This window comes from Tiliqua scincoides, chromosome 5 (genome assembly GCF_035046505.1).
Source record: "Tiliqua scincoides isolate rTilSci1 chromosome 5, rTilSci1.hap2, whole genome shotgun sequence".
NCBI classification, from domain to species: domain Eukaryota; kingdom Metazoa; phylum Chordata; class Lepidosauria; order Squamata; family Scincidae; genus Tiliqua; species Tiliqua scincoides.
In genome coordinates this window covers 3,160,036-3,181,816 of record NC_089825.1, presented here as the reverse complement: position 1 = coordinate 3,181,816, position 21,781 = coordinate 3,160,036, and the positions used below count along the sequence as shown (strand labels likewise).

Genomic DNA, 21,781 nt, shown 5'->3' with positions numbered 1-21,781 from the left:
TCCCAGGTCTCCCAGGATTTCTCAAAGATCTGAGAATACCTCAGCAGGTTCTTTTAGTGCTCTCAGGTGTAGTTCATCTGGGCCAAATGACTTGAACTCATTTAGGCCAGTTAAGTAGTTCTTAACCCCTTCTGCTAATCCTACTCTGCAGATCTGTCCTTTTTACAGCGCTCTTTGGGGCTGCACTCAGTCCCCAGCCCCTCAGCAAATAGGCCAAGCAGAAACATTTGCACAGTCCCCCTTTTGGGAAAAGGCAGACAAAAAGTAGGGGTTGAGCAGTTCTGCCTTCTGTTCATCACCAGGCAGCACCTCATCATCCTATCATTCTGTTCCTTTGAACATACCTCAAAAGCCCTGTTTGTTGCATCTTGCACCCTTGGCCAGCCTCAGCTCCTACTGAGCTTCTGCATTCCTGATGGTCTCTCTGTGTCTGGGCTGGCGATATTGTCATAATTCCCTTTCCTAAGCACATTCTTGTTTTTTTCATTTCAGTTTAAGCTTTTTGTGCTGTTTAACCAATTTCTGCCCAGCCCACAGGTGTACACATTTGATCCCTGCTGCGTACATGCAGTGTTGGGCAGAAGTTAAACTTTTTGTGCAGCCATACTGGCTTTTTGAGATGCCTCCCTTTTTCTTTCTCAGCAGAATTGTTTTTTAAGGCACGTAGGAACAGAGTCTTTATGAACTCATCCATCTTGCGCTCCTCGTCCTGTTAGTTTCACCTACCTGTGGAATCCTATTGAACATTTTTCTTATCTTACTGAGATCAGTCTTCCTGAAATCTACGGTACAGGGTTCACTATACTTCTCTTTCACGTGAAGATAGAAGATTCTTCTGGAAATCGCAAAGCATTTTTTGTTTGGCAGATGCAGGGGGTGTTGCTCCTTATTTTGCCAGATTTTTTTACCTTAAGCAACTCCCCCCTCCAAGGAAAAAATCCACCACAACTTCTGCGCATGATATTTGGAAAGTGCTCGATGTTCTCGAGACGAGCCAACATCAGCCCTGCAGCCTTCAAGGCAGACAAAAGCCCTGATTCCCCAGAGTTGTCTCCTTGGCTCCACAACTTCAGCTCCTGTGAAATCCTTTGAGGATTTGGGTGTTTCTCCTCCCTTCATTCTTTCCTCCTTGAAGGATCAGACAGATGAAAGGAAGAGCCACACAGGAGCCGCTTCCCAGGTCAGAGCTGGTTTCAGGGCTGCACTGTCTGCGGTTGCTGCGGCTTCTTCCTATTTGCTTTGGTGCCACATCAGAGCAGAGCAGCGGCTGACCCCGTGCACTCCTTTCAAACGAGGGTAAACAGAAGATGATATTGCTTGTCTGAATGAAGTGGACTGTCCCAGGGAGGAGAAGAATAGCCGTCGCCCAGCACCCGGGCTTTCCCCCCTCCAAGGGACGGGGGGAGAACTTAGAAGTCAAGGAGAGCCAAAAGAGAAGGGTGAAAGTTGATTACTTGAAGGATTAAAGTGTTACCCTGGTGAAGTCAGCAAACACTGTTTCCAAGCAGTGATCTCAGTTTTGCATGAGCTGAGTGGGAATGCAGAGTGTTCGAGACGTCAATACCTTTTTATGAGACCTTGTTAAACAGACAATGCTGAAGTTGGTCTCTGGCCCTGAGACAGAGGGGCTTGAGCAACCTGGATTAGAAACTAAGTTTTCACCTCACTGCATCTTTAGATAACTTTGGGCTACCCTTTGACATATACCCCCATCTCTAGAAGATTGTCCTCTTCAAGACGTACAAACATGCAGTCCATGCCATAGCGCTGTTTTTGCGCAAAATGCTTTGAGGAACAAATATTTTCATGCAGGAAACATGTATGAATTAGAAACGGGGGGGGGGGATTACACCCACCAAATCACCTTTGGCCCATCCCAAATCATAGACCCACATGACCTGGAGACTCTTCCTTGTGAGACACACTGGCATCACTTTTGTTTTCTGCACAAGAAAGTGCAAAAATGTACTACCTCCAGTCTAGGAAGGTACAACAAATGAATCAGGAGCTGGTGCTGTGCACTTCAAAGAACATAAGAGCCTTGCTGGAACAGGCCTAAACAGACCCATCTAGTCCAGCATCGTTTCCTACACTGGCCCACCAGCTGCCTTTGGGAAGACCACAAGCAGGAGAGGAAGGCAGCCTTCTGTCTGCCACGGCTCCCCAGCATCTGGTAACCAGAGGCAAACTGCTACTGAACGTGGAGGTGGTGCATAGCCAGCATGACAAATAGCAGTGATACCCCTACCCTCTATGAATTTGTCCAATCCTCTTTCCAAGCCATTATCACATCTTATGGCAATGTTCTGTACGTTAACTGCATGCTGCATGAAAGAACCCCTCTTGTCCATCCTGAACCATTCAAGTTTCATTGAATGATTCCTAGCACTGGTGTTGTGAGGAGAGCTTCTCTCTCTCTCTCTCCACACCATGCGTAATTTTATAGGCCTCAGTCATGTCTCCCCTTAATGGCCTTCTTCCAAGCCAAGAAGGCCAAAACAGTACAGTCTTCTCTCCTAAGGAAGCTACTTCAGTCCCATGATCATTTTAGTTGCCTTCTTCTGTACATTTTCTTCCCCACAGTATCCTCCATGAGGTGTGGCTATAAGAACTAGACAGTCTTTCAAATGTTATTGCACCATAGCTTTGTATGGGGACACAGTAAAATTAGCAGTCTTATTATAGATCCCTTTCCTCATTACCTTTAGGCCCAAACCTCATATGCAGAAATCCAGATGATGATGGGCATTGTCATTGGAATAAGTGCATGTTTGGAAGCAGTACTTGCATGGGTTTCCTTACCTGTGGATCTTGTGCCACACACTTTCCAAGTAACTCTTTGCCATTTGTCACCCCCCTCATCTGTGAGTTCTGATTTTTGAACATGTGGTTGCAATACCCACATGGATCTCAACATTCATGAGTGAAAGTGAGTGTCTCATGAAAGTGAGACAACAACCTAGACCACCCTCTTGGGGAGCCTTTTTCACCACAGCTCCATCACTATGTTGGGAAAAGGATCAAGAGTCACTCTAAACCTCCCACCCTGAGGATGTGTTAACAGTGATTTAATAGATTGCTTGTATATACCCTTTGGACTTATCTGAAATACTGCACTCAGGTCCTTTACCTACTGCTTCTTCTGTTCAGTGCAGAAACACTTGCAGAAGTCACAAAGAATCATACGGACTCCCATGGTGGCAGTCAGAAGGAATGAGCCCTTCTGGGCGGTTTAGGCACAGGCAGGAGTTACCAAACTAAAAGAACAAACTGGTATAAAATTGTTTATTTTATACAGATGGCCTAATCCACGAACTGAAAAAATGGACATAAAACAATATATCCTTATAGGATTATAAAAGTCTATTTGAAAGATTCAAAACATCTTTTGAAGGCATTTCCTTTAAAACAAATTCCTTGACACACACACTGTATAATACTGTACAACACTGAAGCAGGCAATTGCCCAAAAGTTCTTTAACACAGTGTTTCTTAAAATTTTTGAGCTGGCCCCCTGATCTTCTGCGGGCCCCCAAACCAGCACCAATCATCTGCTCACAACAGAGCATGCAGAGATCCCGACATGTCGGGTTACTGTGTGCAAAGATATGTGACTTGGAGCATCAATCCAACATTCATTTTAGAAGTGGACAGGAAAAACAACACACCTTACTCTTCCAAAGGACACAAACTGAGAAACACCATTAGCACACAGTGGGTGCTTTTCCAGCTCAGACTGCAGAAATCCAGCAAGTGCTTGGAGGGGTTAGTCCCCTGACAAATCCAATATGAGCGAGTTAAGAGCTTTTTCTAGAAGACGTTCAACTTCCCCTCTCTTGGCTGGAAAGAGGATCCCATTATCCCTCCCTGGAATTAGCATGCCCCCTTCCGTGTGTTCCACATCTCTGCATGGAGGCTCAGCCCACTATTTGAGAACCACTTTCTTAACATGGCACCTTAATAGTCATCATCAGACTTGCATTGTTCAAGGCACATAAGACAAAGCCTTCTAGTGTGCTGTGGACTGGATTTCAAGGCAGTTGTAAAGAATCGGTCACACTCTTTGGAGCATGAGAAGGACTTTCTCCACAGCTTTTAGAGTATTTCCCTGCTGTTGCCTGTTAGTCTCTATTTAGTTCTGTGGTTCTCCTACTAAAGTATTCAAAGACAAGTCAATGGTTGTATTTTCATTTTTGTCCACACAGAGACATTCATTCAAACGCAAACATTCATCATTTCATTTCATACATTTCACAATTGTCTTCAACGCCAAGCACAATGATGTTCAGTAGTTCTACGGTGAATCTAACATTCAGTCAGTGCTCAGAGTTGTGCATGCTTTTGGTTTTTGGAATGGGCTTGCAAACAAGTTCCTGAAATCCAAAGGCTTTAGTTTCAAGTTAATGTTTCTGGTAGATAGTGTTCTGAACTGTTTCTACTGACTTTTACAGAATAGGACACAACATCTCCCTCACTTGACAAACATTTCCTTTTTATGTTGCTGATGTTTCTTTCCAACTCCAAGATTCACCTCTGCTATCCTGAGTTACAACAGAAAGGAGTACCAGTATGTAGCCACCAAATTCCTTTCTGAATTCTGAGGGATCTGAAGGGGAATCTGGCAGCTCTGTGGCCAACTTTTTAAAAGTAAAGTGACAATTCATGCCCTGAGACTCATAAGAATAACATCTTGATTGCTCACAGTAGTAGAAATGAGGCCATCTTTCATGCACTTCTTTACTCAGAGACTCATGACTGTGTTTCATACGGAGCCCGGTCAATCCCTGTGATCGTTTGAGAGCCAGTATGGGAAGAGTGCTGGAGTTTACCATGTAGAAATGGGTTCAAATCCCCTCTCAGTGTGACTTTCATCCTCAGCCTAGCACAGCCTGCCCTCATTTCACAGGTCTCTTATACCCCAGCATGTTAGTGAAAGGGAATGTGATTTATGACAGAGAAGAGAGGCCATATGCCCTTACATCGTCATGACACTCACCCTGACACTGAATGAAAATTGCACCCTCACATAGTTAAGCATTTATTTAAACAGAAATAGCCTGTTTCAAGGCTGAAATGGCTATTTGCACCTGGCTGGTTTTTTGTTTTTGGCTTTGTTTTGGGGGGAAGTGGAGAAGGGGTGAATGGTGGAAAGTGTTTCTGCAATGCAAACAGAACTCCCTGTTGACTTAGCAGGGCTCCTAGCTGCAGGCACAGGCTGATTGAACTGACTTTCTGTCACCCTTGATGTATTTTTTGATCCCAATTGTACTTGGAGGAGGAGTGTTGCAAATACACACTTACAGCAACAATTTCTTATTGATTTCATCTGGACAAGCTGCATGTTTTGAAGACGGAATAACCAATCCTACAGTCTCACAGATACATTTTGCACTCTATAAACTTTGTTCTAGAAACTCAGGAACACACTGGTGGTCAGTCCAGTTGCTGAGCAAAGGATCCAAAATCCTCTTTTTCCTAGTTCCTTCCTGCTGATATTTTTTTCATCTTTCCAGATGACTGAAAATATTTCAGTATGCATATCAAATAAAAATCATCCTACTAGTGCATTATGTGTGTGTGTGTGTGGGGGGGGGGGGAATTAGGCAACTGCTAATCTCACATGACTGAGGCAAGGCTACAGTATTGCATAAAATTGGCAAATACTTTTTGGGAAATATTTTTTATGGAAATCTTTATAAATATTCATCTATTTATGCAGTTTCCATCTGCACTGGTAATTAATATGCAGAGTTACAAAATAATTATTCTATTAAAAAATTCAAAGAAGGTATTGGTAGTAGTAGCAGCAGCAGCACAATAAAGATAAAATCATCTGGCAAGTGCTTTCAACAAAAGATCATCCACCAGCTCTGTAAATAGGAAGTTCATATTCCTCTGCATTCCATAAGTACTCATGAATTCTGTCCATATGGGATGCAAGTTCTACGCAGCAGTCTGTAAAATACCATAAACATAATACTTAGCATTTGCAGAACACTTGCTGAGTGTGGCAAGTACTTCACATATACTATATATACTGCTGCTCTTTCAGCAGCCCTATAAGACTAGAGTAATTATCCCCATTGCAGCTTGTCATTAGGACCAACTGTTGATTTAACTGGTGCAGAGTCTTTTTGCAAGTCATCAGACAAAGGCCAGCTTGGGCAAGCGAACAGACTATGGCTCTGGCACCAACAGCCTATACACCATCCCACAACACGCACACACACACGGGATGGAAACTTGTTCTCTAATATACCAAGTTCAGTAGGACTTGCATCTAAGTAGGAGTGTATACAGTAGTACCTTGAAACCGAAGAGACTATTGGAGATGCGGCACTCAGAGTAAAGAGGAGTTTCCTTTGAAAGAATTCTAGCAGTTAAGACAAAAATGCAGGTTTTTTCCCCAATCAGACACTTGCAACACTTATGGTAACCACTTGTGAGTCTCATGTTCTGCTCAAAGCAGGGTGGGTGGTAAGCCTAATGCCTTGGCACTCAGTGGTGATGTCACTGCTGAGTACTGGGCTGCCAGACAACAGCAGGGGTTGGAAGACCTGGCAAGGCTCCAGCTGACCACACCTGGCCTAGCAAGGGGGTCCTAACCCATGGAGTGTGCTCAGGGGAAACAAGAGGGGATGGGCAAAGAGAGAGAGAGGTGGTAGCAAGGATCCAGAGCAGGGGAGAGAGAGAGAGAGAGAGAGAGAGAGAGAGAGAGAAGAATAAAAGACAGTAACTGAAGCAGAGACAAGTGAGGAGAAACTGCACAGGAGGCAAGGGGCAGAAAATGAGGAAGGGGCAGACAGTGACACAATGCTGGTAGGAAGACTATTCATGAGGTGAACAAACTGGCACTAGCCCCAGGACAGAAATCCCTTGGAGGCCTCTCAGGGTAGGAGGGGTTGGCCGGAGAAAGAAGGAAGAGACTTGGAAGCTACCGCCATAGGTGGAAAGAACACCCCACAGACCTTGCAAGGACTCAGACATTCCCTACAGACCACAGCCCAACAACAGGATGGAAGAGCAATGTGCAGCACCATCCCAAGCATGACAGTGCACATAACCACCTGCTACCTGCAAGCTGGGTGGAATCCCGCCCTGCAACTTCAGTGGTAAACAGGCTGGGCACTTCACTAACCCCCAGGCTCATGCCCAAACTAGTATGTAGAGCGCCCATGTAGGCCAACATCTGTCAATGCCGGCCAAAACAAAAACAGGACCAAAGGCAAAGAAACCTTCAATTGCAGGAGACTCCTGTCCCTGTTTCTTTTTATATTAGTCTGTTCCTTAGGGATCATATAAAGACAGTAAAAAAATGGCCGGCTCCCCATGTCTGGACTGCTTGATATTTCCTCTCTCCCTTCTCCACGTATGCCACTCCAGAACCCATTTGAGGTGCAGCTCCCCCATAGGGCAATGATGAAGAGACCCTCATGATTACACCATTATTCACACAGAACTGCTTAATTTTGCTGATAATATTATGGCTGAGGAGAGCCATCCTTTGTGATACGGAACAACCATGCTCTAATCCTGCATAGTGACCCTGATTTGCATTCCTCCAACTGTAGAAGAGAAAGAGAACTCAGTCAGTTGGGGATCCTGAAGTGGGAAGCAACTAGGAAACACAGCAAGGTGTATCATGACCCTACAGCTCAGAATACAGAGTCAATCCTTGCATGCATTTTCTGTCTCGGAATATTAAACAACCAACAACAATACAAAACACATCATTTGTAAATCAAAAATTTGCATTTTTTACAAATGTAAAAAAAATTGTAAAACAAAGAAGCAGCAGCATCTCTCAAATGATGCACCTCTAGGTAGGAAAGCATCCCTAAGTTGCCCAAAATACATGTTTTCACTTTGTTAGAACACAGGGGTGCAGAAATACAGAGGTCCCCGCAATTCTGAGGCATCTGGTTCATATTTGTGCGCAACCCTTCTAGCACCCAAGCTTATGGAGGAGACATTTTCTGGAAGCCCTCTTCCTTGCATGTTTTTTTTAAATGCATAAGAGAAACTTTCACAACCAGATCTGAGAGCCAGACCTACAACTCAGATGCCACCTTAGACTACATTGAAACGGAAAAGACACCACAATTTATTATTCCCCTCAAAGATTGAAATAAATTAAAATGTTACCAGGCATAACAAAAAATAGGGAAAGCATTTAAAAAGTCCACCACCTCACCTAGTTTCCCCCCTTCCTTCCTCCCACTTCCTCCTTTCCATGGTCCTGGATGCAGTTCTGCATATTTACACAATCCAACGGAGGCTGAATAAGTGTGCTCAGCTACAGTTACAAGCCTGGCAAGCATGTGACGCCTCAGCCACTTTAGACTCACCTAGTCTGAGGTAGCACATCTTACCATTAAGAAAAGCTGATCAGTCATTTATCACTGGTGTCTCTCTGTGACAGAAAGCACTGCTAGAGAATGAAGTCCCGTCTTTCAGTTTCCAACAGGCTTAATCATTTGAAGTCTTTTCTTGCTTCTTTTTACTGGGGCAGTTCTGCTGAGTCCATGCTCCATTGGGGCCTGTGGCATCTATTGCAGCATCAATAAGGTAATCTGGTGTCAGCCACCTCAGGAATACCAAGAAAAGGTAGCTTAGCACAGCTAAAAGAGCAAAAATGCAACCAGTCACAGGGCCGCAGTGGGATACAAGTCTGTCAAGCCGCTTGCTCATCGGCAATACCATTTCACCTGCCACTCTGTCATACACCTAATGGAAAAAATAAACACACATTAAACCTGTCCACAATGTTTCAATTGCATTACTGTACCCTCTCCCAAGAACAGTTATATGTCAAACCAGAGACAACAGTCACAACCCCAAGGAGCCCTTGTGCATGTGGACCTTGCAAGAAGCCTCAGGCAGAAGTTCGCCTTGAACATCTTTCCCCTAGTCATGGGCTCCCACAAAACTTTGCTGAGTGGAAACATCTATGTATGCACATTTCCCATGCTGCAAGGCACAGGGGCGCACATGCACATGGCATGTGAGTGCATTTCAGCAAGCCAGCTAGACAGAGGTAAGTAGACCTTTATATTCTCAAAGAAGAACTTCTGTAGTGAAGCTAATGAGACATTAAAAAAAACAACTAAAGTGAAGAAATGTTGTCCAGCTATCAAACAGGTCATGGACTTACATTACACTGATTATGCAATACATGTACAGTCTTGTTCCCCCTCCAATTCTAAAATTACTCACTGAAATGAAGATCTGGGGGGATGGCTAAATTAATTTCAGAAGACGCAAGTTGACCTACCTTTTCCGTTCTTTCTGCAACATTTCTCCAGGTATAGAAAGTTTTAACTTTGCTATGAATGATTTCTGGAGACAACAATGATCCCGACTTCAGCTGGTCAATCGCTTTTTCCAATCCATTACACAGAGATTTCACTGAAGGTTCACACAAGATGATAAGATTCTCTGGGAGCACCTCAGGAATCCCACCAACTCTTGTACTCACCACCTAAGATGGCAGGAAAATCACTCTGAGCTTTGTTGAGCGATTAATGTCTCAAACAACATTATTTACTTTAAGTAAATTATTTATTTAAGTGATTTATGTCCTGCCTTTCACTCCAACTAAAGTGCTAAGGTGCTCTATAATTTAGTTTAAAAAAAAGAAAGAACCAATATATGCTATATAAGAACAGGATGTAAAGCACAATAATCTTAAAATAATCACAATGTAATAAAACATCAAAACAAAATATGGAATACAATCACACAAAAAGCAGCTGATTAAGGAGGGAAGGCCAGGCAGAAAAGCAAGGTCTTCAGTCCTCGTGGGAGGGCTAACAGGACAGGACAGTTCTTAACCCCCTGGGAGGGAGGTCCATAATAAAGGTGCTGCCACAGAGAAGGCCCTGCTGCTCATTACCAAGGCAGCACTTGCAGCAGGGCTCCTTCCTCTGTCCTTGGGAGACAGGTCAGCTTGTAGGGAAGAAGGCTGTTCCTGAAATATCTCTGGGACCAGGAGATGTAGAATAAACAGATGAAAGCACTTCTTCAAAGTGCATAATTTGTCTGTGTAATTTGTTGCTACAAGATGCAATGATGGCCACTATCACGAATGTTTTAAAAGGCCTGGACAAAGACATGGAGAATGTCTATAAATGGATATTAGTTACTTTACCTCTCTTCAATAACCTTCAACAAACACAGTCTCTCTCTCTCTCTCTCTCTCTCACCAAACCTTCATGCAAATGAGATAAGACTCTGCCTTCCCTCTCAAACCCCCCAGGCAAACACCAGAAGATTGGATGATGGACAGTGGGCCCTCTCACTGATGCAGCAGTTTGGAGAACTCCTCCATGCATCTTCTTCCCTTCAAACTGCAGTGCAAAGTGGGCTTGTTGCAGGCTGCTGGAATCCTCCCTGCCAGAGGCTGGGTAAGGGCATTTGTCCTTGGCAAGCAGAACTGTGGACACTGATGCTTGATACAATAAATGGGATTGCCTTCAAAGTGCTACAAAACGTTTCTGCCGCAACAGACCTACAAAGCTACTCCTGTGGAAGTGGCAGATATCTGGTTATGTTTGTGAAGATTATATATTTTTGCATCACATCATTAGGTAATTGTCCAGCAGAACTCTACAGATAAGGAAGGTTATTTTACCTGTAAGCCACAACTGGCAGCTTCCACAATTGCCATGCAGAAGGCTTCTGTGAGAGAGGTGTTGAGAAAAATCTGTCCCTGGACCAAGACATTTCTAATATCCGAATGTTCTAAAGCACCCAGGAGACGGACTCTGTGTGCAATTATAGAAAACATGTCAAGTAGTATCTTTACAAATGTACTCCTAAACATGATCACAGTGATAGAAATGCACTTTTAAGACAATTTCAACATGGTAGCAAAGCACATTCTTAAATCTGTGAATTCCAGTGAACTCAGTCCAACTTGCAAGTGCTTAACTTTTGCTATGACAGGTGTTCTGCTGATCTGCATTCTGCTGATCATGGCTACAGAAGTTCTCCTGTTGTTCTTCTGATTTTAGTAAAACAGATTTAAAGATGTGCTTAGCTGCTTTATATAAATCTGTGGTCTTTAAAGTGCTCGACTTTGGCTGGATTGCACCGAGTAAGCAAAACACGATGCACTATGCTTGGTAACAGCAGTGATTAACCCACTGATTTAGAATGTTCACACTCTCTGGATTTTAACTCCCCTGTTTAAATCAAAGGCTCTCAAAAGTGCTAAATTCTGTGCCAATTGCGAAATAAGGGTAATGAAGCAATATACCCAAATGCATGAGCCAGTTCTGAGATCATGCATAGTTAGCTGTTCTACAATAAACTACACAAATATTTCTTTTACAGATTGATATACTGCTTTTTCCAACAAGGTAACACAAGGCAGCTTACAAAAAACCAAATACAAAACAACCTTGTAAATAAACCATCTCAAATCTTAAAATACAGAGTATTATAAACCATTATAAACATTTCTGCCAAACGTTGCATATATGTAATAGGGACCAAATGTGTATGTCTGTGGGTCAGGCAAAAATGGGTTAAATACAGCCAAATCGCCCTCCCCCCTGTGAGAAATCCGCCCCCCCCATTCACCTGAAGCTCATAGAGCCTCATGTGACCCAAAAATGCATTGGGGAAACCTCTGTGAGGTTCCTCAACGCTATAAACTGTGCTTCCGGGAAACCGGAAGCACAGTTTCCACCCCTGCCAAGAGCCTCAGAGGCTTCCGCAAGGTCCTGGTGCCTTGCACCTGGGGCTTTTGCCCCATCGGACCTTATAGTAGGTCCACAACTGCTTCCTCGACAGGAGGAAGAGTAAGAAAGCTGGTTATGTGAACTAGTACACATATCCTAATCTGTCCCCCCACCCAATGCTTCAGACAGAGAGGGCTCAGGAAGCACCAGAATCCTCCTCTTCTTCTCTGGCTCTCCTGATCAGCCCCTCTCTGGAGAAAGTAATGCCAGCCAGTGCTTGTTCCCCTCACTGGATGTAAATACACCTCCTGTGCAGCAAGCAGGTGTGGAAGAGCCCCACAAGACCAGCAGCAATGCACCCACCAAGGTGATGCCGCCATGTTTCCTTTGCTTGCTGTCAGAGCATTTTCTAAAAAGCAGAGCATGGAAGAAGTGGCTTTTTCCAGGTTACTCTCACTGCCTGGCAACCCGCTGCCCCAACATGCGGAAGATTCAACTGAGACCCACACCTGAACACTGACATTCATGTTACTTCGAACTTTCAAATGATCAGAGTGAAAAAAAACCTTAAACACATTTGAAAATATATTATGGTGCTGTTCTTTATGCTGATGCTCAGCTGTCAGTCACAACAATATATTTCAAACTTCAAGGATGAAAGGACTGGCTGTGAACAATTTACTGTTGCTATTTTAGATCAAATTTGCCTGCTTTTAACAGTGAAAAGAATGGATATGTTGCATCTTTAAGACGCATATTCTGATCCAGCCTTTGTTCAATTCTACTTTGATGGAAAATGCTGAAAAATACAGTACGAACTATACAACTGCCTAAAAAGGAAAAAAGCTAATCTTGTACTTTGATCAAACCGATAACAGAAACTACCTGAAAATAGGACGACAGTTTGATTAACACATGCCTGAATGATCATACAGTTGCACATTTAGGGAACAATTCAGCCCCATCCTCCTTTGCACTCAGAGATAAATGTAAGAGAGCATTCTCACATCACCCCTCTCGCATGCACAAAGTCGCAAGCAAGGGAAGGACTGAACCATTTCCTAAATAAAATGTTATGAGAGTTCTAAAACTCTAATTTATATTTGTAATAACAGATTCAATATTTCAACAACTGAGGCTGATTCTTTAGAACACAGTATTGTAAGCAAATCTGGAACAGGAAGAACAAGTCTGGCAGGAAGAAGACAATTACATGCAAATGCTGTTAGTCTTATAATCCAACACCAACTATTCATTTTTATAAGAACATAAAAAGAACCCTGCTGGATCAGGCCAAAGGCCCATCTAGTCCAGCTTCCTGTATCTCACAGTGGCCCACCAAATGCTTCAGGGAACACACTAGACACAACCTGCGTCCTGGTGCCCTCCCTGCATCTGGCAATCTTACAGGCAGCTTACCTCTACCTTGCACATACCTACCATGACTTGTCACCCGTGATGAACTTTTCCTCCAGAAATTTGTCCAATCCCCTCTTAAAGGCATCTAGGCAAGATGCCGTCACTACTTCCTATGGCAAAGAGTTCCACAGACTAATCACATGCTGGGTAAAGAAATATTTTCTTTTGTCTGTCCTAACTCTCCCAACACTCAACTTCAGTGGATGTCCCCTGGTTCTGGTGTTATGTGAGAGTGTAAAGAGCATCCCTCTATCCACGTTATCTTTCCCATGCATAATTTTGTATGTCTCAATCACGTCCCCCCTCAAGCGCCTCTTTTCTAGGCTGAAGAGGCCCAAACGCCTTTCCTTATAGAGAAGGTGCCCCAGTCCAATAATCATTTTGGTTGCTCTCTTCTGCACCTTTTCCATTTCCCCTATATCCTGTTTGAGATGTGGTGACCAGAACTGGATGCAATACTCCAGGTGTGGCCTTACCATCGATTTGTACAAGGGCATTATAATATTAGCTGTCTTATTCTCAATACCATTTCTAACGATCCCAAGCATAGAATTAGCCTTCTTCACCGTTGCTGCACATTGGGTCAACACTTCCATCAAGCTGTCCACAAGCACCCCAAGATCTCTCTCCTGTTCTGTCACAGACAGCTCAGAACCCATTAGTGTATAGGTAAAGTTTTGATTCTTTGCCCCAATGTGCATGACTTTTCATTTACTTATATTGAAACACATCTGCCATTTTGTTGCCCATTCTCCCAGTTTGAAGAGATCCTTCTGATTTCAGTTAACCCAGCTATAGCAAAACATACACATGGCACACACCTGTCATGCAGCTGGTATCTTTCCCGTACCTCTTCCAATACAATTCGCTTTGGTCCTTCTCCTCCAACTAAGAAATGTAAATCTGGATACTTCTGACAAAGCTCAGGAATGATGCCGCTAAGTAAATCTATTCCTGAGGGAACAATATTTAAAGGCAATTGTTATTTCAGAAGAATTGCTGAACAGTCATCTTTGTATCTTGCATTTATTCACACTAGACAGGAAAACCAAAAGAAAATGGCCAAATGGGTGGTATTAAAAATACATTCCCTTACGCTAACTAAATTTCAAAACTGCAAATAAATGAAGCACCACTGTCAGCAAGTTCTGGGTTCTGTGTCCAGATTCACATTGCACTTTTGCAGAACTCCAGTGGTCTGAATCCAAACTGTCTCATTACAGCCCCAGGAGCTCAGCAGCACTTCATTCCAAAATATCTGCTAACCTAGCAGTCTCTGCACAGTAGTAGTAACTTTATTGTCATTGTGCTACAGCACAACAAAATTTATGCATCTTTGAGATACAAGCATAAATATATACTACAATTCCAAGAGCTGCTTTTCATGAAGCATACCACAGTCCTAACAATCCAGCCTGCTACAGTGGCAGCAAGGTTTAATAGGGAAGATTTGGAGGCAGGGAAATAGTGGGGAAGAGCTGTAGCCCACACAAGGGGATTTCAACAATTCATTGCCATCAGGTACTTGGAGCCCAATTCTATGTATATTTACTCAGAAGAAAGTCCCACTTTTCCCTATATGTATGCAGAAGATTCACGTCTATTTAAAAAACCAGAGGCTACAGATCCCACTATTCACTATAAACAAGCCCATGACAAATTTGGACTACCAGACACAGAAAGCAGTCATTTACCTATAGTTGAACAAGGTACACAGCTTCTGGACAGGAGACCCCTAAGGAAACATGAAGATACCAGCACAGAGACCTTGATGCAAGTGGAAAATCACCTTGCCTTGCACCAGTAGATGTCGGCTGTTACACTGTGTACTTTCAGAACCATTCTCAAACTATGAGAAATGAAAAATGTTTCCTACACAAACCTTCAGCTGAGCCATGCTGAAGATGAAGAGATCTGTCCTACTGGAAACTTGGAGGGGAAGAACAGTTTTTCTTCATCTAGTTTCTGTTGTGTATCCAGGTTTTTCATTCAAGCATCTCTTTGCCCAGAAGATTTAAGTTACTAGGCCTAGTTCTGGAACTTTGTGGGTGTGCAGGATCATCTTCAGAGACACGTGAAACAACTACTAGGCTTGCAGTAGGACAAGAGTTGCATGGGAAAGCTGATTGTGTGAACTTTCACCTCCAAAAGAGCCTAGACATGCAGAGGTATCTGTAATCATAATCTGGGTTTTAGACACCTATCAGGATTGAAGTCAACCATCATTCAATGCAGACAGGTGAAAGCATTTAAAATGCGAACAGAAACAAAAAGGAGATTTCTGATCAACTCCACAACCCTTTCCAAGAACCACCACCAACACTCAAGTGTAACGTAGTTTTGACTTCATTACCTTTTCTGTATACAAGTCTGCTGACTACAACAATGGTTATTGTACTGTTGTACCATCTTGATGCATCTGGAGTGAAGTCAGTGGGATCAACAGCATTAGGGATGACAGATACTATCTCAGGGTTCAGTGCTGCTCGCAATACAGTGTTCTCCTTGCTAGTGTAAGAAACACAAATTATGTGATTTGTATCACATAGTGATACTGTCAAGAGTTTATTGGTAAGCACCGAACTAACATCAGCAAATCCAAAAAGGGAATGGTCGGTAAAAACTGTTTGCAGCTGCATTGTCTTGGCATGGAAGAGAGCGTCGTGAGCCATTGCAGAAAACGAACTATGTGCATGGACAATGGTGACCTTCTCCCGTACAAATATATACCTGAGCAAAGGCAGACTGTGGAAGAGAGTTGTTGCAGTAGACTGGTTATACATGACTCTTAAAGGCAAATAATAGACTTTGAGTCCATTGGTAAGGTAACGAATGCCTTTGCGGTCTTCATATGCGTGGGTGACAACGATCACCTTGTGTCCTCTCTCAATCAGGCACTGGGACAGCTGGTAGATGTGACTTTCCACTCCTCCCATGTTCGGATAAAAAAAGTCAGACACCATGCAGATACTATGAGCTCGACTTGCACATGCTGGAGGCTTATGGCAGTTCACAGCAGGGGATGAGGTGGTGACAGGAAGATACTGCCTGTGATTTCCACCTCTTCTACAGGCCATATTAGGTTAACAGTCAGTCCATGAAGAACAGGCCCCATTCATTACCTAGGAAAGCAGAAGGGAAAATGTATATCATTCAACAAGACTAAATGGTCCTCACTACTGTACTTAACAGGAGTCTTCATAAAAAGAACAGCAGTTAGTTCATCAAAGGCAACCGACAGCGTTTGCAGATTTGCTACCCACAGAATCATCTGCTGCCTTTTCTGGCTGGCACTAGCATTTCTGAAAGAGACTTTAGCTTCCAATGGATCTCTTTGAATAGAAGTCAAGAAGAAGGCAGCAAGAAAGCACATGTAAACTGAACCAGGCTCCAACCTTGCAACATTATGGGGACTCACTTAGGGTTCAATCCTATCCAATTTTTCAGCACCGGTGTAGCCGCAATGCAAACCTGAGGTAAGGGAACAAATGTTCTCACACTTTGAGACCTCTGTGACTGCCTCCCCACTGTAGGATGGAACACACACCCCATTGGTACGGCTGCACTGGCACTGGAAAATTGGATAGGATTTGGGCCTTAGAAATAGTAAGCCTGATTGAATTCAGTGGGATTTACGTCTTGGTAAACATGCATAGGGTTAAGCTGCAATCTTATGCACACTTACTTGAGAGGATATCCCTTGGAGTTCAACTGCACATGCTTCAGAATAAACATATGTGGGAGCAAGCTGCAGGTTTCAGCAGTCCAATTTCAATTAATGAACCAATCAGAAAACATTTTTAGATCCTCTCCTTTGCACTGGAGATTTCTATTTTTCAGAGCTATCTATGCTCACAGAGAAATAATTCACTTGGAAACTCAATGTTTCCCATGAACTACAATGAACTTTCAATTTAAATTATCCACAAGAAGAGTTGATAGGAAGAGGAAGAGTTCCTTTTCAGCAGTAATGAATGCTGAAAGCCCATGAAATCCAAATACCCCCTTCCTCCATTAGTCCATTAAACCCTATCTCAGAAAGCTCCCTTGGTGGTGCTGCTCTGCTCCCCACCAGGTGCCCTAAGAATGGAGGAATGTGGAGGAAGAGAGGAGCAGCAGCAGCACGAAAGAGGTTCTAGGTCATGGATATGGAGGGCCTGAGGAAAGCTTACCTCCCTTCGAGGGCTGGTGCTGCTGCTCTCCTTTTTTTGCTCAGGAAGTAGAACTCATTTCCTGAGGGATCTCCATTCCTAGAGCAGCCAAAGGAATGGAAAAAGAGCTCAAGGGCAAAATGGAAAGTGGCAATACCTGCCCTGGAAGGTAGGCAAGTCTGTCCCTGGCACTTTCTGACTCTTAGCTACCTTACAGAGCTCCTTTGGCATTGCTGAGGGAGTTAACAGACCCTCTGAGATCATTACTGTCCATTATTTCTAAAGTTCATTGAATTGGGGGTTATCTGTACAAGAAAACAAACATGCTTAATGGCATGCACCATTTTGCTCCTTTTCATTTATAGGAGGAGTGGATAAAGATTTTCTGAAAGAGAGTGGGAATACTGAGACAAAAGTTCTACAAGACCAGTTTCTCTGCTCACAGTGTGGCAGTGATGGTTGGAGTGGGGCACAGACATCCACTGAATTGCAACTACTGACAATGCAAATCCAAAGCACATTTAGTGAGAAATAAATCCCATGTGTCCAATGTTCAACCTGAACAAACTTTCAGTAAGCATGCATAGATTTGCAGCCTAAGAACAGCTGATTTGATTCCTTTGAACCTTGTATGAGTATGTTCTTGGGACCACCTGACATGTACGTTAAAGCAGGGGTATCAAACATAAGGTCCATGGGCCTGAAGCTCCTTATCCAGCTGGTGCGGTAATTGGGCTCTCTCAGTTATTATCTGTTCATTATTGGGACTCAGACTGATGTGCTCTGAAATTGTAATAGGAACTCTGAAAGTTGTGGCTCTTGTCTTTTTCTGACTTTCTTTAATGCTGCCAGGCAATGTGTGCACATCACTGACAGAAGTGATACAAGCATGAGTACTATGCAGTTAGAAGTGTGCTTCTCCAAAAGAATATAATGGGGAAAGGTAATAATAATAATAATACTGGTGTTTATATACCGCCTTTCTGGTTATCGAATTACTCCTCTGACTTAATTCAAGGCAGTTTACATAGTCTAAACCCCCAAGGGGATTTTTAAAATAACAGAAAGGTTCTGTCTTTCAAGAACCGCACAACTTTTCAGATGGATCTTTCACGGTCTGGTATCACTTCTGGCCCCCAGCTGCCTCCCACGCTGGCTGACAAGCAGCTCCTTCATCTCTCACTTGAAGGGCAGCCAAGACGCTTCTTCCCTCACACCAAAGGGCAGGTGGAATAACTCAGCTTGTCAGCTGCTTCAAGGTCTCACCATTCCTGGAGCTGCCAGTGCCACTGTCGACCTTCAGATGTTATCTTCGGGCTAACGTAGGCTCTACCCTCTAGACCAGACCTCCTGCCCTGTACAAAGATATTCGTACAGAGGTGCAAAGAAGGGCTTCCAAAATTATCAGAGGCTTTTTAGCTTGGGAGAAAAAGACTTTTGGTGTAGTGTGGTGGGGAAGAAAGGAGAGGTTTATGAAATGAGACATGGTTTAGACTGGGTAAGATAACACCTCAAAAAGTCAATATAATAATATCTTTATTAGTACCACCCAGAAAGACATACGATCTTAAGGAAGTTTAATTACAAGGTCCCACTCCCAGCTTAACTCCTTGGCATGCCCAGATGGAACTTGGATTTCTGATAACAAACCCTGATATGGAATCTAAGACCACAATCCCACATACACTTTAATAGAAGTATGTCTAATTGAACACAATGGAACTTACTTTTGAGTAGACACACATAGGTTTGTGCTGTAAATCTCTGTTTTCAGAAGGTTTGTTATGATCTTAGCAGATATCTAGCATTTAGTAGGTGGAGGATTTTTTTGTTTGTTTGGAATAGTGGAGCCAAATGGTCATAACGTATTGTATGTCACATATAACAATTCTATGTAATGGGTAGCTATTAACTCACTTAGGGCTCAATCCTATCCAACTTTCCCACACCAGTGCAGCAGTGCCAACAGGGTGTGCGCTGGATCCTGCAGTGGAGGAGCAGAGGCCTCTGCAATTTAAAGGAATGTTTGTTCCCTTACCTTGGGGATCCATTGCGGCTGCATTTGTGCTGGAAAGTTGGATAGGAGTGGTCCCTCATTGCCTAGACTAGAGATTGGGCCACTGGCCATTTTAAGATGACAGTGGTTATATACCACTAAGGGCGCAATCCTAACCCCTTATGTCAGTGCTTTCCAGCAATGACTTAAGGGCAATGCAGCTCTGAGATAAGGAACCAAACATTCCCTTACTTTGAGGAGGCCTCCATGAGTGACACCCAACTGCAGGATGCAGCACAAGTCCCATTGGCACTGCTATGCCAGTGCTGGAAACCACTGACATAAGGGGTTAGGATTGCGCCCTAAGGCAGAGTTTCTCAATATTTGCCCCATGCTGTATCACTTTGCATGGTCCACCTATTGGAAGAACCACCTGAAGTAACTGGAGATTGTCTTGTGTGCTCCCTGGGCCACTATGAGATACAGGAAGCTGGACTAGATGGGCCTCTGGCCTGATCCAGCGGGGCTGTTCTTATGTTCTTTTGAGATAACATCATCACCAGTTACATCTGGCTTGGAAAGCCAGATATGATGCAACAATCCCTAGTAAAAGGCTCAGGGCGGGTAAAAGGAGTTTTTTGAGGACAAGCATGCTTGGGAGCTCTGCCTGCAAAGCCGTTTGTTGTGTCCAACCTCCAATCGCTGTTTGTTGTGTCGTGTCAGTGCTTAGTACTCAGTACCACTTCAACAGGGACTTGTGGTGGCTGGGGAGGCAGGTGAGCAGAGCCTCCCCGCTTGAGCCCTTTGAGGGGAGGCAGGTGAGGCGGAGCCTCCCCCGGAGTCCTTCAAAAAGCGGCACCACTGTGCGAGTGGGTGCCTCACACAGTGGTGCCTTTTTTTTTAAGGACTGGGGGGAGGCTCCGCCTCACCTCGAAGGGCTCCAGCAGTGAGGCTCTGCCTCAGCTGCTTCCCCACCCACTGCATGTCCCTCAGCCAACTGCAGCTAATGAGGTGAGATTGGGCAATTCCTGTCACCCCTGCTCAGTGACGTCACTTCCGGCGCCATGCATGCCAACTGGGGCCTGCGGTCAGAGGCGAGTTTGACAGCCCTGCCTCAGGGGCTCCTGGACAGAGCGGCTCCTCCCTCCACCCAGCAAGAGGCGCAGCTGGGTGGTTGCCTAGCACCCAACTGGAGGGCCTGCTCCCCTCTAGGGGAGGAGGAGCAGAGGAGGTGAGGAGGGCTAGAGCGCCCCCTCCCCCTCAGGCGCGGGAGGGGCCTCGCCTCCCCCCGCAGCCCCTCAGAGAGCGCCTCACCGCTCCCCACAACCCCCCCCCTCACCGGCCCTCCGCCCCGCCACTCACCGGCCCTCCGCTCCAGGCCTCCCGCCAGGCACGGGCGTTTCGGGCTGGCGTCGCGCGCTGGACGCGTCAACAGCCCCATCGCGAGCCTTCGGGCCGGGCCCGTCAGCGGCCAATCAGCAGAGCGCCGGCGCGTCACGTGGCGGGGCCGCGGCCAATCAGGGCGCTCTGCGGGCACTTCCAGGAAGGCTGCTCGCCCATAGGCGCTTGAGGCGGACTTCGTGAGAGTCGGCGGCCCGCCCAGGGTGGGAGGCGAGCCCGGGCACGGGGGGCAGCGGCGTGGCTGCAGGGGGTGCGCAGCCCTAAGGAACTGCAGTGGTGACTGGCCTGTGGAACTCCTCGCCTGTGGCCTGGTGGCGTAGCCGGAGGGGGGCGGAGCACTCAGGCTGGCAGGGAACCTCAGCGAGGCGGGCAAGTGGCCCCTCCCTTCGGAGCCATTCCCTGCGGGGGGAACAAAACGGAGCCGTGTTGGAGGTGGGGTGGCCCTTTATGTTAAGGAAGGGATAGAATCCAGCAAAGTAGAGATTGAAGGTGGGTCCGACTCCACCGTAGAATCTCTGTGGGTTAAATTACCAGGCTTGTGCAGCGATGTAATACTGGGGGCGTGCTATCGTCCTCCAGACCAGAAATCTGATGGGGACCTTGAAATGAGGAAACAGATCAGGGAGGTGACAAGGAAGGACAGGATTGTAATCATGAGGGACTTCAATTATCCTCATATTGACTGGGTCAATTTGTGTTCTGGTCACGATAAGGAAACCGGATTTCTTGATGTGCTAAATGACTGTGGCTTAGATCAGCTAGTCACGGAGCCCACCAGAGGACAGGTGACTCTGGATTTAATTTTGTGCGGTACGCAGGACCTGGTTAGAGATGTAAACGTTACTGAGCCATTGGGGAACAGTGATCATGCTGCGATCCGTTTTGACGTGCACGTTGGGGGAAGAATACCAGGCAAATCTCTAACAAAAACCCTTGACTTCTGACGGGCGGACTTCCCTCAAATGAGGAGGCTGGTTAGAAGGAGGTTGAAAGGGAGGGTAAAAAGAGTCCAGTCTCTCCAGAGTGCATGGAGGCTGCTTAAAACAACAGTAATAGAGGCCCAGCAGAGGTGTATACCGCAAAGAAAGAAGGGTTCCATTAAATCCAGGAGAGTGCCCGCACGGCTA

At 44.9% G+C, this 21,781-nt stretch overlaps 1 protein-coding gene across 2 annotated transcripts; it reads right to left on the bottom strand.

Moving 5' to 3' along the window:
• Nucleotides 1–3,307: 3,307 nt before the first annotated feature.
• Nucleotides 3,308–20,658, bottom strand: PIGA (phosphatidylinositol glycan anchor biosynthesis class A). 2 transcript variants are annotated; one of them, XR_010794596.1, is made up of 7 exons: nt 20,616–20,658; nt 15,460–16,228; nt 13,928–14,060; nt 10,634–10,766; nt 9,275–9,481; nt 8,373–8,727; nt 5,940–5,955 (listed from the first exon to the last, which is right to left on the bottom strand). XR_010794596.1 is itself a non-coding variant. In XM_066631248.1 (6 exons), the coding sequence occupies exons 2-6, from the start codon at nt 16,181–16,183 to the stop codon at nt 8,470–8,472; spliced, it is 1,455 nt and encodes a 484-aa protein (XP_066487345.1). In that variant the 5' UTR covers nt 16,184–16,228; nt 20,616–20,658; the 3' UTR covers nt 3,308–8,469. The 2 variants fall into 2 exon arrangements, 1 of the variants encoding a protein (XP_066487345.1); XM_066631248.1 differs by having other exon boundaries at nt 3,308–8,727.
• Between the last annotated feature and the right edge of the window lie 1,123 nt (nt 20,659–21,781).

Coding starts and splice junctions, on each gene's coding strand:
- PIGA (XM_066631248.1), bottom strand. CDS start 16,183: ATGGCCTGTAGAAGAGGTGGAAATCACAGGCAGTATCTTCCTGTCACC. Junction 10,767..13,927: donor AGATACCAGCTGCATGACAG/GTGTGTGCCATG, acceptor AATTGCACACAG/AGTCCGTCTCCTGGGTGCTT. Junction 8,728..9,274: donor TTGCAGAAAGAACGGAAAAG/GTAGGTCAACTT, acceptor TTTTTCCATTAG/GTGTATGACAGAGTGGCAGG.